General features: G+C 40.7%; 1 protein-coding gene across 3 annotated transcripts; it reads right to left on the bottom strand.

Annotated features, from left to right (window-relative positions):
• Positions 1–78: 78 nt before the first annotated feature.
• On the bottom strand, positions 79–16,447 carry LOC106822668 (zinc finger protein 677-like). Of its 3 annotated transcripts, XM_070499451.1 has the most exons (6): positions 16,394–16,408; positions 15,782–15,988; positions 13,483–14,432; positions 13,072–13,162; positions 9,734–9,899; positions 79–3,418 (listed from the first exon to the last, which is right to left on the bottom strand). In XM_070499451.1, exons 4-6 carry the CDS (start codon positions 13,084–13,086, stop codon positions 1,356–1,358), a joined length of 2,244 nt encoding a protein of 747 aa, XP_070355552.1. In that variant the 5' UTR covers positions 13,087–13,162; positions 13,483–14,432; positions 15,782–15,988; positions 16,394–16,408; the 3' UTR covers positions 79–1,355. The 3 variants fall into 3 exon arrangements, with proteins under 3 accessions (XP_070355552.1, XP_070355551.1, XP_070355553.1); XM_070499450.1 differs by lacking the exons at positions 13,483–14,432; positions 15,782–15,988 and having other exon boundaries at positions 16,394–16,447; XM_070499452.1 differs by lacking the exons at positions 13,483–14,432; positions 15,782–15,988; positions 16,394–16,408 and adding an exon at positions 16,302–16,385.
• Positions 16,448–17,572: the final 1,125 nt, after the last annotated feature.

Here is a 17,572-nt window from a genome sequence, read left to right on the forward strand (position 1 = left end):
ATCAACTAAATTCATGTAACATTCTAAATCCTTTGTTGTCATTTCAATAGTCTTCACAGAATCTTCTCCAGGAGTAGATTTTATCTCAAAAAACCACTTTATTTGCTCATAAATAGGAAGCAACTCCTCACCTATTAAAGTTTTATCATGACATTGCAGCAATTCAGTCACATCTTCCACTACACCCTCAATTTGCAAAAGAAACCACACAGTACCTTTTAAACACAATAAAGCAAAGCACAATAAAACAAAGTATGCCTGCATGTTGTTTGATTCCACCACGAAAAGAAACTGTTGCATATGCCTTTCAACCGTGAGAACCTAAAGACATATTGTTAGTGCTTGTTATGAAGTAACACGATGATGTGGGATATATTTGATTTGATAGAAAAAATATGATTCATTTCAAGTTTTGGAAAAATGATTAAATTTTATTAAACATTACAACTATGATATACTGTATGTAAAATGGTATCAGTGATATAGTGCTTAAAGGCGAATCCTACACATGTACACCATATTCTGGTTTTTTGATTACATTCTCCTCTCTGATAATTGCTCTCTTTGGCTTCCAAGAATAAGATTAATTTTTCACTCATTTTTTGATACATACAACAGCTATTTTCTTTACAAAGAAAGGATGACCATCATTTCTTTGCCATTATTTCTACCACAGAAGCAGTCCCTACTAACCTATCATGCTATTCTCATCAAAATCTCAGTCTCTCAATCTTAAGGCCTGCTGTTTCGTGCTTATCTAGTAGAGCAATGACTTCTGATAATCCAGGGGCCCTCTGTTGTACCAACAAATTTGTAGAAGAGGGTCCTGAACATGTGATTTACAACATTTTGCATATATTCTCAGCCAAAGCTTAGGCTCTCATTCAAAACCACATATTATTGTAAGTTAAAATTCAGAGTCCTCATTCTCCCAGGAAACGTGGATATTATTGATCCTCATCTAATAAAGTACACCCGTTTATCTATCTCATTGATCTCCTCCAACAGACCATCATGGCAACACAGGAAAAATATGTGATGACGGCATAAGGTCAACAAACTTCAAACTTCAGGTCGGAAGACATCAACAGTAACGTAGCCTCTTCAAGAAACCTCAAATAATAAAAGTATCTTAAACATGAAGAAATGGTACACTTTCAAAGATCTCCTTGCTCCACAATACTCGTCATTTCATGAGTTTCAAATGACTTTGACTTTTAATTACAGTGAAGAACTTAATAGCTGAGGATGATTAATCTTCTAGGACTACAGACTTAGTCCTCCCTAGCATAAATTCTCTGCAGTATAGTCTATTGTAAAAAATGGTTAAATGATTTACACCATTCATTACATTTCTAAGATTTCTCTCCAGTATGAATTCTTTTGTGAATCCTGAAGTCAGACCATTGTCTAAAGGCCTCGCCACATTCAATACACTTGAATGGCTTCTCTCCAGCATGCATTCTCTCATGACCCCAAAGGTGTGACCGTTTGATAAAAGCCTTACCACACACATTACATTTGTGTGGTTTCTCTCCAGGATGTATATTCTGATGTCTAGTGAGGCTTGAGTACTGTTTAAAGGCCTTGCCACATTCATTACATTTGTAAGGTTTCTCTCCAGTATGAATTCTCTGATGAATTGTAAGGTTTGAATTTTGACTAAAGGCCTTGCCACACACATCACATTTATATGGTTTCTCTCCAGTATGGATTCTCTGATGTCGAGTAAGGCGTGAACACCAGTTAAAGGATTTGCCACACTCATTACAGGTGTAAGATTTCTCTCTACCATGAATTCCCTGATAATCCCCCAAGCTTGAGCTTTGAATAAAAGCATTATCACGTACAGCTGATTCATAATGTTTCTTTTCAGTATGTATTTTCTGATGTCTAGTAAGGTGTACAAATTGTGTATAGGCTTTACCACATTCATTACATTTGTAGGGTTTCTCTCCAGTATGATGTCTCTTATGTTTAGTTAGACTTGAACGCACAGTAAAGGCTTTGCCACATTCATTACATTTGTGAGGTTTCTCACCAGTATGAATCCTCTGATGTTCTACAAGACTTGGTCTTTGGATAAAAGCCTTACCACATTCATTACATTTGTATGGTTTTTCTCCAGTATGAATTTTCTGATGTTTCACAAGGCTTGAAATGTGGATGAAAGTCTTGCCACATAAACTACATTTGTGTGGCTTCTCTCCAGGATGTATATTTTGATGCTTAGTGAGGTGTGAGCACTGCTTAAAAGCTTTGCCACATTCATTACACTTATAAGGTTTCTCACCAGTATGAATTCTTCGGTGAATCCTGAGCGTAGACCACTGCCTAAAAACCTTGCCACATTCAACACATTTGTATGGTTTCTCTCCAGTATGAATTCTCTTATGATCCCAAAGATACGAATGTTTGGAAAATCCCTTACCACACTCATTACATTTATAAGGTTTCTCTCCAGTATGAATTCTTTCATGACGCCAGAGGTCTGAACATTTGATAAAAGCCTTACCACATTCATTACATTTGTGTGGTTTCTCTCCAGTGTGAATTCTCCAGTGATTGGTAAGATGGGAATTTTGATTAAAGACCTTGTCACATATATTACATTTATATGGTTTCTCTCCAGTATGGATTCTCTGATGTCTTGTGAGGTTTGAGAACTGCTTAAAGGCTTTACCACACTCATTACATCTGTAAGGTCTCTGCTCAGAATGAATTCTCTGATGACTAGTAAGGACTGAATAATGGCTAAAAGTCTTTCCACATTCATTACATCTGTGTGGCTTTTCTCTGTTTATTTTCTGATGGTGTGTAAGCAATGAAGGATACATGAAAACTTTTCTATATTTATTACACATGTTGGTTTTGATAGTAGGAGGAGGAAATCTTTGAAGTGGTGAAATTAAGGAATACATTTTGATAGACTTCTCAACTTGATTACATTCATAAATTTTCTCTTTAGTTTGAAATCTCTGCAATTCAGCCAGATGTGACTGAAAGCTTAACCCAAGTCTATTTTCAAAACATTTCATATACTTGTTTCCTGAGGAGACTATGTTTTTTATCTTTAACAAATTCTTTATAAATGACTTCGCATGTTTGAAATGTTGATATGCACTTTTTCTTAAAGAAACATTCTGCTTTAAAGGTAAATTAATGCAAGATTTGTTGCCTTCTTTCTCTTTTTTACTACTGAGATTTACATTATCTGTCATAAGCACTTCTTCAGAATTTCTTTCTTCATATCCACACGTACTCTCAAAGTCATACATATTTCTCCAGACTTCCCCAAAGTCAAGATCCTCAATGTCATGGCTTTTATGTCTTCCCAAGACCACTGGTTGGTATAATTCTCCAATATTAATGTCTTCCTTTAGTAACAATTCCTTGATCATAGATCTAGCAGAGATATCTGAAAGATAGGGAAAAAAATCTTCATATTAACTAGAGTTGGCAGATGAATACTACACTAAAAGTAATATTTACATAGAATAGAAAAAAACTTCTCAACATAGGTCTACAAATGTTTAATAACAGAACACGTTAATAAATGATTACCTGTATTTTAAATTATTTTTAAGAGAAGCCTACTTTCAAACATGTTATAACCAAATTGCTCACACTATGTAAACAAATAAGCTCTGAAAGAAAGTGTATTATTTCACTACCACACAAAAACACAGAGTGGCAACAGACAAACGGGTGTCTCACATTTCAAGAGAAAAAGATATTATACAAATGCATATTTACATAATTATTGCACAAAAAAATGGTAAAGTACAGCATTATATGAGGTTATGATAAATAATCCATTAAAAACAGCAGACACACTGAAAAGCCTGGGAAGAAAGGCTGGGGAGTTTTTTTGTGGTTGAGCTCTATGAGTTCTTTGTATATTTTGGATATTAACCCCTCATCTGACATGTGGTTTGCAAATATCTTCTCCCAATTGTTAGGTTGTCTTTTCATTTTGTTGATGGTTTCCTTTGCTGTGCAGAGGCTATTTAGTTTGATGTAGTCCCATTTGTTTATTTTTTTCTATTGTTTCCCTTGCCCAGTCAGGCATTGTATTTAAAAAAGTGTTGCTAAGACGGATGTCAAAGAGTGTACTGCCTACATTTTCTTCTAGAAGTTTAATTGTTTCAGATCTTACATTCAAGTCTTTAATCCATTTTGAGTTGTCTTTTGTGCATGGTGTAAGATAATGGTCTACTTTCATTCTTTTGCATGTTGCTGTCCAGTTTTCTCAAGACCATTTATTGAAGAGACTTTCCTTTCTCCATTGTATGTTGTTGGCTCCCTTGTTGAAAATTGGTTGTCCATATACACGTGGGTTTATTTCTGGGCTCTCGATTCTGTTCCATGGATCTGTGTGTCTGTTTTTGTGCCAGTACCATGCTGTTTTGGTTACTAGTGTCTTGTAGTATATTTTGAAATCAAGGAGTGTGATACCTCCAGCTTTGTTCTTTTTTCTCAGGGTTTCTTTGGCTATCGGGATCTTTTGCTGTTCCATATAAATTTTAGGATTCTTTGTTCTATTTCTGTGAAAAATGTTGTTGGAACTTTGATTGGGATTACATTGAATCTACAGATTGCTTTAGGAAGTATGGGCATTTTACCTACGTAAAAACAAGAACATCATCAAAAAAAACCCCAAAACAAATCAAAACAAAAAAAGGCTGGACAGTAACATGCTTTGGGGAATAAGGGCTTTTAAAAACTGCCACATATTCATAGAAATCTAAGTCATAGACATGCCCAGGGCTGGGTGAATGTTCAGAAAACATATGAGAAGGCCCTGAGGTCTTACCTCCAGCTAATCTTCAGTCTCAGCAAAAGCAGGAGGTAAAGGTGAAGGCAGCATTGTAAATTGTCAACCTGAGTTTTACAGGTATTCCCAAACACACAGAGTCTGTCACCAAAGACTGAGAGTTGACTTTTTTGGTTTTTTGTTTTGATTTGTTCGGGGGTTTTTGTGGTTCCAGGTGTTTGAGAAATTCCATGTTGAACCACTACCTAACCACTAAGCTAACTAAACAGAGACTTGAGTAGCCACACATGACAAAGAATAAGGAATAGCAGCAAACCAATGCTGGGGTGGGGAGCAATGTGACTTCCAAAGTTGCCATATAATAAAATTCAAAATATTCAGTTTAAAAAAAAATTACAAGGCATGAAACCAACAATGATGTATGGTCCATACACAGGAAAAAGTGAAATTTAACAGAAACTATCCCCAAGGAAGCCCTGATATTGGACTTTACTAGACAAAACAATTTATATCACTATATTAAATATCCTCAAAGAGCTAAAAGAAACCAAGTGCAAAGAACTAAAGGAAACAATGAGAACACTATTTCCCCAAATAGAGAATATCAATAAAGAGAAATTATAAAAAGAAACCAAATAGAAATTCTGCAGAAGTACAAAAACTGAAATAAAAAAAAGCTAAAGGGTTTCAACACAGAATGGAACAAGCAGAAGAAAGAATTAGCAAACTTGAAGATAAATCAATTGAGATTACCTAATCTCAGCGCATAAAGAAAAAAGAATGAAGAAAAATGAACAGAGAACTGCGGGACACCTTCAAGTGTACCAACATAGATAATGGGAGTTCCAGAAAGAAATAAGAGAAAGAAATGAGCAGGAAAAATATTTGAAGCAACAAGGCAAAAACATTCCAGAAGTTTATGAAATTCACAAATCTATATATCCAAGGAGTTCAACAAATCCCAGGTGAGATAAACTGAAAAAGATCCCCAGTAAGACACGTTATAATCAATCTGTTCAACGACAATCTTGAAAGCAGTAAGAGGCAATTTCTCAGGTGAAAGAGATCCTCAATAAGATTAACCATTGATTTCACATCAGAAACCATGAAGGCTAGAAGGCAAGGAAACGAAATTTTCAAAGCGTTAAAGAGAAATAACTATCTACCAAGAATTCTATGTACGTCAAAATTATCCTTTAAATAAAGGAAAACTTAGGACATTGTCAGAAAAACAAAAACTGAGAAAGTCCCTTGTAAGCAGACTAGTCCTACAAAAAACACTTAAGGGAATGCTTCAGGCTACAATAAAAGAAGAAACAGTAACTTAAATCCACATAAAGAAATAAGGAAAAGTAATAAAGACACTACATAGGTAAATACAAGGTCAGTATTAACATATTTTTGGTCTGTAATTCCTTTTTTCCCTATCAATTTAAAAGACAACAACATAAAACAGTAATTCTAAATCTACATTGATGGACAATGTACAGACTGCAATTTGTGACAAAAACAATAGAGGAAGGAGAGGCAGGAGATGTATGTGTGTGTATATATAGTACATCAAAGTTTTTATATACTATTTAAATTAAGTTGGTATTATTTGAACTAGATTTTTATAAACTAATATTTTATTTGTAATGCCCAGGACGACCATTAACAAAACAATTAAAAAATATATAGTAAAGGAAACAAGAAGTAAATCGAAATGGTACATTAGAACACACCTAACACAAAAGAAGGCAGTAATGGAAGAACTGAGGAGAAAAAAAAGATATAAGACACACTGAAAACAAATAGCTAGAGGGCAGAGGTTATTCTTTATCACTATTTAAATTAAGTGTAAATGGATTAAACTCTTAATTAAAAGGGAGAGGTTGGCAGCATGGATAAAGAAAAAAGGATCTAACTATATTCTGTATGTAGGAGATTCCCTTTAGATACAGAGACACAAATATGCTGAAAGTGAAAGGACGGCAAATGATTCTGTTACGGGCCAAGGGGTCGGCTAAGTGGCGCAGCGGTTAAGTGTGCACGTTCCACTTCAGTGGCCCAGGCTTCGCCGGTTCAGATCCTGAGTGTGGACATGGCACGGCTTGGCAAGCCATGCTGTGGTAGGTGTATCACATATAAAAGTGGAGGAAGACGGACATGGATGTTAGCTCAGGTCTGATCTTCCTCAAAAAAAAAAACTGTTAAGGGCTGAATTGTGTCCTCCCCCAAGAAATTGATATGTTGAAGTCCTAACCTCCAGTACCTCAAAATGTGACTGTATTTGGAGATAAGGTATTTAAACGGGTAATTAGGGTTAAATGAGGTCATTGGAGTGGGCCCTAATCCAACGCTTGGCCTCTTTATAAGAAGAGATTAAGACAGAGACCCACACACACAGGAAAGACCATGTGAAAAAGCAGGGAGGAAAGACAGCCAACTACAAGCTAAGGAGAGCAGCCTGAGAAGAAAACCCTGCTGACACCCTGATCTTGGCCTTCTAACTTCCAAAACTATGAGAAAGCAAATTTCTGTCGTTTAAGCCACCCTGTTGTTTAAGCCTGTGGTACTTCGTTATTACATCCCTAGCAAACTATTACAGATTCCATGCAAAAGGCAACCAGAAGAGACCTGGAGTGGCTCTACTAATAACGGAATCTAAGTCAAAAATTTCTATGAGACAAAGAAAATTGTATATTTAAACAAAGATAACTCGGGGCTGGCCCTGTGGCCGAGTGGTTAAGTTCGCGTGCTTCACTGCAGGCGGCCCAGTGTTTCGTTGGTTCTAATCCTGGATGCGGACATGGCACTGCTCATGAAACCACACTGAGGCAGCGTCCCACATGCCACAACTAGAAGGACCCACAACGAAGAATATACAACTATGTACCGGGGGGCTTTGGGGAGAAAAAGGAAAAAAACAAAATAAAATAAAAATTAAAAAAAGATAACTCATCAAAGAATTACAACAAATATGAACTTATATAGACCTAAACAAAAAAGCCCTAAAATATACGAAGCAAACATCGACAAAACTAAAGAGAGAAATAAAAATAGTTTGAGAATATTTGGAGACTTCCAGACCCCACTTTCAATAAGCGAGAGGAGAGCCAGAGAGAATTTCAATGAGGACACGAACACTTGAGCAAGACTATAAAGCACCTAGCTCTGACAGACACATACAGAGCACGCCAGCCAATGACAGCAAAATACACATTCTTCTCTAGATGCACATGGAACATTCCCCAGGATAGACCATACAGTAAACCATGAAGCAAGTCTCAATAAACTGAAAAAGGCTGAAACTATGTAAAATATTTTTTCCAACCATAATAGAAAGAAAGAAGAAAGAAGTAACTGCAGGGAAACTGAAAAGTTCATAAATATATGGAAATTTTAAAAACACTCTTAGAAAAACCAGTGGATAAAAGAAGATCTCACGAGAGAAACTAGAATATAATTTTAGAGGAAAGAAACAAAAACACAATGTACCAAAACTTATGATACGGTATAGCATGGCACTGCTTATACTCCTGCTGAGTAAAAGCAGTTTTACTGCTGGATCAAAAGATCCACCCCACTCTCCTGTTACACACGCTCCTTTTGTTTTTTGAGGAAGATAAGCCCTGAGCTAACATCTGCTGCCAATCCTTCTCTTTTTGCTGAGGAAGACTGGCCCTGAGCTAACATCCATGCCCATCTTCCTCCACTTTATATGTGGGACGCCTGTCACAGCATGGCTTGCCAAGCAGTGCCATGTCCACACTCAGGATCCCAACTGGCGGATCCCAGGCCGCTGAAGCGGAACATGCGCACTTAACCACTGTACCACCAGGCCGACCCCTACACACACTCCTTGATGTGAGGCAAAAGCAGAACTGAAGAAATGGCTGGGGCATCTGAAGAGGCAGTGAGGGCTTGAAATAGCCCCGTGCACTTTCCTGGGGCCCCAGATGCTGACATTTTTCCATCCTGCGAGAAGGTCTCCCAAGTACATGAAATGGGAACAGAAGCTGGAGAAGGCCTGGGGCCCAGACTGTGAAGGCTTCAGTTCTGATCTGTGTGGACTGAGAACTGTGTATGAGAACAAGGAAGAAAGAGGACCCCTTATAACCAGCCCTCCTGGTGCACCTCAAGGTCAAGCTAGCAAAGAGATCCTCGGGGGCAGGTAAGAGAAGGTTCTATGTCATGATAAAGATTTTGCCTTGGTCTTTGCATGAGCTGGTGGGTGGGAGGAGGAACTTTTACTCATCTGAAGAAAACAGTGATAAATGGAAGGGAAGAAAACTTTCCTTTGAGAGCCCACAAGAAATAAACTTTTGTTTTCCCACAGAACTCTCCCACTTGTGGAGAGTTTCCCAAACATGATTAACGGTGCGGCTTCCTTTCCGTCGAGCTAAACTCTTTCCTCTGTTCACACCTTTGATACATTCCCACCCACTTAGTTTTTTCACTATTTTCACCTGGCTTTGCACAGTCCAGGGCTCTTTCCCATGCTCCAAAATGGAGATAATACTCAGGCCAAAAAGAGACATTTCTGCTTATAAGAAAGGAACATGATATGCTGTGGCTTTTCCAGAATACAATTTCATCCCTTTGTTCAGCTGAGGAGAGAGGACATTACAGACACGTCTAGAAAAATATTTCACAGATTTGTTCACTGACTATCTCTTTCTGAATGCTTAAGGAATATTTTTAAAATATAGATGTCTAGCTCCCCTCCAAGAACTACTGAATCAAAAGGACAGGGGTAAAAGCAGAACCAGAATCAGATATTTTTAAACGTTTGCCATAAGGTTTTGTGATTACTTGACTTTGGGAACCACCGTTAATCTAATGTGGAGTGGGCAGATCATCTGAAGAAAAAGGAAGGTGCAAGTCTAGATGCTACATCATGAAGCTTTTCATTTCAGAGTCAACCCAGCATCAATCGCAAGTGAGCATGGCAGGGTCTCCCGAGAGACTTACCAGGGCAGATCCTGACTTCTGGAGGGCAGCTCTCCTCACCCAGGGAGAGCAGGTTCCTGCAGTTCTCCAGCATCACGTCCCTGTACAAGGCCCTCTGAGCGGGGTCCAGGCTTTCCCACTCCTCCTGAGAGAACTCTATGGCCACGTCCTTGAACGTCAGCAGTTCCTGAAAGGAAAAACACATTTCACTAAGGTACAATGGGAATCATTCTTCTCTTCAAACAATATGAGAGCAGGAGAGAGGTGTAAGGATTGATTCAATTGAAGTGAACAGATCATTTTGAGCAAGATAATTGTGAGCAAGTTATATAGCCCTAATTTTGCTTTATTATATTTTTCCATCAGAGGATATCAAATCCACGAAATCACTGTAGATTTCACATTTTTGCGGACAATAAAAGAGACACATAAATGAAAAATATTCAACACAGGGTTGTTTACACGGACATGGTACATATTATGTTCTACACACTGAGTGATATTCAATATCTAGACAAGCTAATGCATGAGTGGTACCTTCAGGGATGACAAAGTCCACATACATGCACAAATATAAATAGACCTTTCCATTTAAAGTGAGATATTTAGCCATTATGGAGTTTATCAGCCTAATGGAGTTTAATCCACTAATAAAAAAATGATTCAAAATGAAAAAATGCACTAATGTTGTATGTTAAAGTAGCAGATTAAATAGAACAAAGATTCATCACCGCAGTAGATCTTTGAAGAAATACTCGATGATTAAAAATCATGCCGGGGCCAGTCTGGTGGCGAAGCAGTTAAGTTCGCAGGTTCCACTTCGGTGGCCCACGGTTCGCCGGTTCGGATCCCGGGTGCAGACCTATGCACTGCTTGCCAAGCCATGCTGTGGCAGGCGTCCCATATACAAAGCAGAGGAAGATGGGCACGGATGTTAGCTTAGGGCCAGTCTTCCTCAGGAAAAAGAGGAGGATTGGCAGCAGATGTTAGCTCAGGGCTAACCTTCCTCAAAAAAAAAACTACGCCAGGCAAAAAATTAAAAGAACTGTTATCAGGCAAGACAATTTCACCAGGCATCATAATCTGCAGTAAGCACTAGAAGAATTTCCACTACAGGTAAGGCTGAGGTAAGTGGGCCAGCCAGGCGCCTGCCATTCGCCACTGCACAGGATGCCTGAGCCAGAACCAGAAGAGGGAAAAGCAAATGCCAGTTAGGAATTTTATCATGACACCTAATTAGAAGAGATTTCCCAAGCTATGTGAAGAAATGAGGAGACTTTATTGAAGGAGATAACAAAAACATAATCAAAGACTGACAGACCTAATTCTTACTGGAAGATGTGGTGACATACAGACGTCAGTCATTTAGAAATTCGGCGCAATTCAAATATAAAAGAAATGTGGAATTTCAAATAAAAAGTCTCCACTTCGTTGAGAGATAAATAATTTTGAAAAGAAAAATAAAATGGAGGGCCCTGGCAAATAATATGTGAACCTGTTAGTATACGTGTACACGTGTGTGTGCACGAGTGTGGATTACACGAAACTTTGAAATCAATGAAATAAAATGGCTACAAGATATCCACAAAAAGGCCAAATTAAAAAGATTTCAGTAAATCCAAATTAAAGAGAGAATTTTAAACAAAGAAAGATTAGGACTAAAGAGAACACAGTATTTTGAAATTATGCTGGGTGAGGCCTTCAAGCAACATCAGAAAGCAGAAGACAAGAAGGAAAGAGATGTATGTTTCACTGCAAAACAATGATAAACTAAGAAAGACACCAGGGCACATATAAAGAATTAAAGTACAAAATACAGAATAGCTCCTAAAATAAATCAAAGGAAAACTCAGCAAAGTATGAAAATCCATGTTTTATTTCCACAAAACAATGAAAGTTACTCACAAGTAGTTGGAAAATGGAAACACAAACAAAGGATTATCATTTTCCTCTAAATTTTCAAAATACAAAAAGATAATGGCACCAAGTTTTGCTTATATCCGGGGAAATCTCATGTGCTGTTGGTGGGAGAGGGTACCTTTGCAGCTTTAGGGGAGGGAATCTGACAGACTCTATCAAAATACCAAACACACCATCCTTGACCCAGTAATCACATGTCAAGTTTCCCAACCTAGAGAAATCCTCAGACATCTGCAGAGAGGTCAGCCTGCTCAGACACAGCCACTGTGGCATTCTTCACACTAGCGAAAAATTGCAAAGGTCTCATGTGGCTTCAATAAAGAGAATGCTCCAATAACCATCTACAAAAGAGCAAGCTATATCTGTGTTTACTAACATGAAAATAGCTTCTAGACATCCATTATGTAAATTTTTCATATTTGCAGAATAAAATGTTACTCTAACAAACTTCATTGAAGAATTTTTTCCAAAACCTCATTAGAACATGTAAATTCATTTTTACAAGATTTAGCTGACTCTTGCCACAGAACTGACAACAGTGGTCCCTCACTGAGACATGAGGGATGGTGAAGAAGTAACAGGGAAGGAGATACATTATATCTTAGTGCCTAAGTTGCTTCTTTTTTCAGAGTTTGACCACACACACACACACACACACAAAAATACATATATCATGTAATGTTTAAAATGAAAGACATATAATAGTTAATAATAATGATGGAGCAAGAATTTGGATTCAGCCTTTTTGATGACAAAGACAAAGTTCTGTGCTCCACGTCTTGGCTGAATTATAACCATTTTTACCTAAAACACCTGCTGCACGAGAGACCCTGCAGGAAGACCACGGTTTCTGTGGGATGGACGTGCTAAGCATGATTTTTGTAAAACCTCTTATTGTTAGATATTTAGGTTGATTCTATATTTTAAAACCAATAATGGAATAAAACATCCTCTATCACTCATGTCTGTTTCTGAACTTTATTCTCTATCATTAACATTTTGGAACCAGAAACACCATGATTCATTTGTGTAGCTCTGAAGGCATTATAAAGTCAGGAACAGCTGGTCTCCTCTTATCACTCTTCTTTTCCAGAATTGTCCAACTATTCCTAGATATTAATACATGACTTCCCACATGCAGCTTCTTTCACCGAGACATGGCCCAACCTCACAGACACCACGTGGCTCACACTCCATCCCCAATCCACAGATGTGAAGCCCTGCCCGGGACAACGCCCAGTGGAGGCTCCTCACAAGTTCCATGTCACTGGGTCGCGGTGAGATGGAATCTAAGTGGAGACGAGAGGGACTGAGGGAAGGCCCCGAGTGAGTGGAAGGAACATGTCAGGCAGGACACTTCAGAGTCAGAGATTAGCAAGTCCAAAGAAGGACATTTCAGGAAGGAGAGACAGATTAATCAACAGAGAATATGACTTCACCTGGGAAAGAGCCATTCTTGACTCCTCTTCTTTCCTCTTCCTCCTCTTCCAGGCTTCTTCCTTGGGCAAGATTGCTCTTGAGAAGTCAACCCTGAGTGTCAAAAATATGCTGTTTAATGTTTTGAATCAACATGCCTCCTTCCTGTGCCACAACCACACACACAGGGAAGACCTCACCACGTAGCAAAGACAGCCCTGTGCTGCCCATAGCCACAGGAGGGATTCAGGGAAAACAAGCTCCTATACAGAGACCAACAAGTGAGGGGTTTGACCCCTTTCTTCAGAACTCGCTCCCCTCCTGGTGAAGCCCTCAATACACTGCCGCAGCAGGGACATGAGATGGACTGTCCCTCCCCTTCAGGTCGCAGACCTGGTCTTAATCAAACCCTAATCACAGCAGAGCCCCCTCACCTGTCCTTGGACCACAGGCTGATCCCATCCTCAGAAATGGAGGACCCAGAGCCTCGCTGCTCGATGCTGCACGCAGATCAGAATCACCTGGGACACTTAAAACATCCCATCCCACTTGACCATCTGAAGTGGATTCTCTGGGGACTCGGCACAAGAGATATACTTGCAAAACGCCTCAACAATCCAACACAAAGCCAGGGTTGAGCACCCCTCAGAGGAGGCAAGCCCAGCACACCTCCCAGCTTGTGGCTCTGCTCTCCCCTTGGGCACTGTTGTCATGTGGATCCAGCCAGAGGAAAGGGAAGGAACAGAGAGAAACAAGCAGAGTAGGCAATACGGACCAGACGTGGGGGTGAGGGGGTGGCTGGATGTTAAAAGGAGGCAGGGAGAGGAGAGAGAAATCAGAGAAGGTGCCTCTGAGAGGTGATATCAGAACAAAGACCTGAGGAAAGAAGGGATTTTGTCACCTGCAAGTGAGGGGTCAGTGACTTCTAGGCAGAGGGACACCAAAGTGAATGCCCTGAGGCGGTGGTGTTCCTGGCTCCAGGAAGGGAAAAGCAGCCTGTGTGGCTGGAGTAGACTGAGTGAAGAGGAGCCAAGTAAGAGCTAAGATCAGAAAGGGCTGTGGTCTTCAAACATTCTTCCCTGTCCCCAAGATTTTTGAAAACCAAGTATTCCCTTAACCATTTTTTTATTTGTTTTGTCCTAAGTTAAAATACTAATAAAATAACATCTTATATATTCTGAAAACATGCTGAGACACTCATCTAAATCCCAGGAAGTACAGGGTCGCCCTCTGCTGAGATGTAGCGGGAGGACTGCAGAAGAACACATCTGGCGGAGTTCAGGGGACCATTTTTGAACATATGAAGATGAAAACGCCAGTCAGTATCCCAGCAGAGATGTTGAGGAGACAGCTGGATACAGAACTCTGGCTTCAGAGGAAAAGTCTGGGTGGAGAGGTGAAAACAGACATTAGTGTTTAAAGTCAAGAGATGCGATGGAAAAGCAGTGGGTGTGGACAGAGAAGAGAAGAGGTTCAAGGACTAAGTGCAGAAATGCTCTCACCGAGACTAGGGGGTTAGGAGAAACAGGCACAGGAAGCTGAGACATAAACAGGGAGAAAAAAATTAACACTGGTGACTGGTAGATAGATTCATTTTCTAAAAACAGTGTGATGCGAAAGCCAAGAAAAAAGTGCTTCAAGAAGAGAGAGTGCGGCATGCTGGTGAGAGGACGAGATGCTAAGAATAAACTACTGATTTAGAAATGGGGAGCTCACTATGACTCTGATAAGGAAAGTAATAGTGGAATGTGGATGTGAACACGAGAGCTGAAAGCAAGAATTGAGGCAGAGAGTATAAACAAGGTTTTAGTGTATTTTGCTCTGAAATGGAGCACAAGAAAGAGCACTTATTAGAGTGACAAATGTAGCTAACAGAGGATTTTTTGTTTTAAAAATGGGAGAATGTAGTAAAAGCCTCCTCCTTTTTTTTTTGAAAATGGGACAACATCGCCATCTGTATATGCTGAACATAACAATGGCCTAGAGGTAAAAATTGATGACATAGTGGCAGTGGCCAAAGGATGCTATACTGTCCTGAGACTGCAGTACTGCCAGCCCTTATAACCCCTCCACAGTTGTGCTCAGAGACCCACCTCCAGCAAGCCCATCCCAATGAAAACCCCAGCCACCCATCACCCACTGTTTCTCTTCTTGACCAAGACACTCCTACAAGCTCCCATGGTGTTCTATACTCCCAGTGGACACCCCAAAATATTACAGGAAAGAGCCCTGTGATCATCTATACACTTTCCCATAGAATCCCACACCACATTCCTAACATCAATCTTTTGTTCTGGCAGGAAAACACCCACCAATCCAGGATCCCATACGTTCCTTCTTGGAGACTACCCTAAAGTCAGGCACTGCCATAATGTCAAAATACAAGATTACTGTCTCCAACGACCCACATTTTCCAACAAGACTCCAATATCGTCTAATGAAACACCCCAAAATGTCATCTGTATCCCACAAAACACATGTGACACCCTCAGTAATGCTTGGCCTCTATTTTACCCTCGCTTTTTCATTCACGGTTTTTCCCATTCTCCCTCAGACTGTCTCTACTCCGCCCCCTACCGTGCACATTCACAGATATGGAATAAAGACGTCCCTTGCCCGGGAACAGAGCTTTCCAGAAGAGCTTCAGGAATGTAAACACACCACAGCAAGCACAGCCAGGGGGATGCGATTTGTGCAGGAGAAACACAGTGTCACCGAACGGGTGCAGCTCACCTCCCCCAGCGAAAGAATCAGACATCTCCCCTAAGGCGGTGACAGCAAAGTGGAGGACTAAGGACGGAAGGAGCCCGACTCCGGAAGACAAAGAGATGGAGCAAGTGTCAGGAAAGCGGTGGGGTTTGCGGAATCCCAAGGCCAAGGAGATGTGGCGTCCATGTATGCACTGCCATCTCTGCCTTGGAGGGGCAGAGAGGGGCGAGGCTGGGGAACAAGGGAGGGAGAAAAAGAATCCACCTGAGAAGTAAGGACTTCACACAGCGCGGCTGAGAGGGGAAGGGGACGGGAGCCTGCGGGAGTCACCGAAAGGTTCTGAGCAGGAAAACGACGCAGCACGCGGTGTCTACTGCACCCAAGGCGGGAAGGCCAGGGTCGGGGACCCGCCTCACAGCGATTTTAAACCGAAGCAGACGGGGACCTCCGGACCCGCAGCGGAGCTACAAGGGCCTGGAACGTCTCGCGGTGCTGCCGGGACTCATCGAGCGCGGAAAGAGGGCATGAAGGGGTTTTAACGTACGCGGCGACCCCCAAACCTCGGGTGTTACGGTTCCTTGAGTCTGAGGGCGCCGCAAAGATCAGGGTTGAAGCAGAAAACAGAGACTGACTCACCCAATCTTGCCCCTCGCTCCTCTTCCGGGTCTGGAGGAAACTGCGCGTGCGCGGCGTTACAGGGGGCGGGGCCGGTGAGGTGCGGGGCGTGGACAGTGGCCCGGAAGAGACAAAGTACGCTGCGAGACGGGCGCGGGCCGAAGTAGGGGCGGGGACTGGAGGCAGAGGGATGTGGGCTTACGCCCGCCCTCGCACCTTCCCGGAGCTGTACCTGCTTCTCAGCTTTTAAGCGTTCATGAATCTCTTTGTCGTCCCGCGGACCGAGGCTCTTCCTCGCTATTTTAAGGCAATGTCAAAACCTATTTAAGGTAAAAGATTAGAGTTGTGAGGGTTGCTTATATTAGAAGCTAAGATGTTTTCTTGTTAACTGAAAACTGTTGAAGTCAAAGTTCTTTTTGCCAGCGGGTAGTGGTGGAGCATATAGTTAAAAATAAAATCATTTCCCAACCCAGAAATCCTCTCCACAAAGCTAGCAGAAAAAGAAAACAGTTTCATTATTGAATAAGCATTAAACCAGACTGTGATGGGGATCACAGGCAGTCTGCTAAGAGATTGCAAAGAGAAAACTCTCACAGTGTCGTATAAGCCAAGCAGATACAACCCATTACTTTTTACATACATGTTCTCAAGATAAAAAAAAATAACTAGTCCTCATGTAAGAAGACGTGACAGCACCATTTGTCAAACATGCTTCATCCTAACTTCATCAGGTAATTGGGGTGACCATCTGTGTCAGTTAATTGGCTTTATCCAAAGGAAAAACAAACGTCTCACATCTCGCAAGGCACCTGCTGAGTTAAGCACCTACCCTCCCACCGGAAACCAGATTAGTGTGCTATCTCCCTTGATTTACATTTCGAAGAGATGCCTCCCAGGTCCTTAAAGAAACATTCCTGGGTTACAAAATTGGAAAGGGCCTTATTTAGCTTTTTAAAAGACACACATTTCAAAGAGGCAGAGAAAGAATTACAAGTTTTCTAAAGGAAATGCTCTAAGAAAAGGGAGGCGGAGAAGTCTCTTCCCTTTCTTTCAACAGAGAATTGTCTTTTTTTCCCCCTCTTATTTTTGATTTGTATTTGTCCTTATAGAAACAACATGCATTCATTCATTAAGGCAATACTTTTTGAACATCTACTATATGCTCACAAGAATAGTAGTGTGCGCTCTGCCTCGGGAACT

This window comes from Equus asinus, chromosome 26 (genome assembly GCF_041296235.1).
Source record: "Equus asinus isolate D_3611 breed Donkey chromosome 26, EquAss-T2T_v2, whole genome shotgun sequence".
NCBI lineage: Eukaryota > Metazoa > Chordata > Mammalia > Perissodactyla > Equidae > Equus > Equus asinus.

Coding starts and splice junctions, on each gene's coding strand:
- LOC106822668 (XM_070499450.1), bottom strand. Junction 3,419..9,733: donor AGAAGTCAGGATCTGCCCTG/GTAAGTCTCTCG, acceptor CCTATCTTTCAG/ATATCTCTGCTAGATCTATG.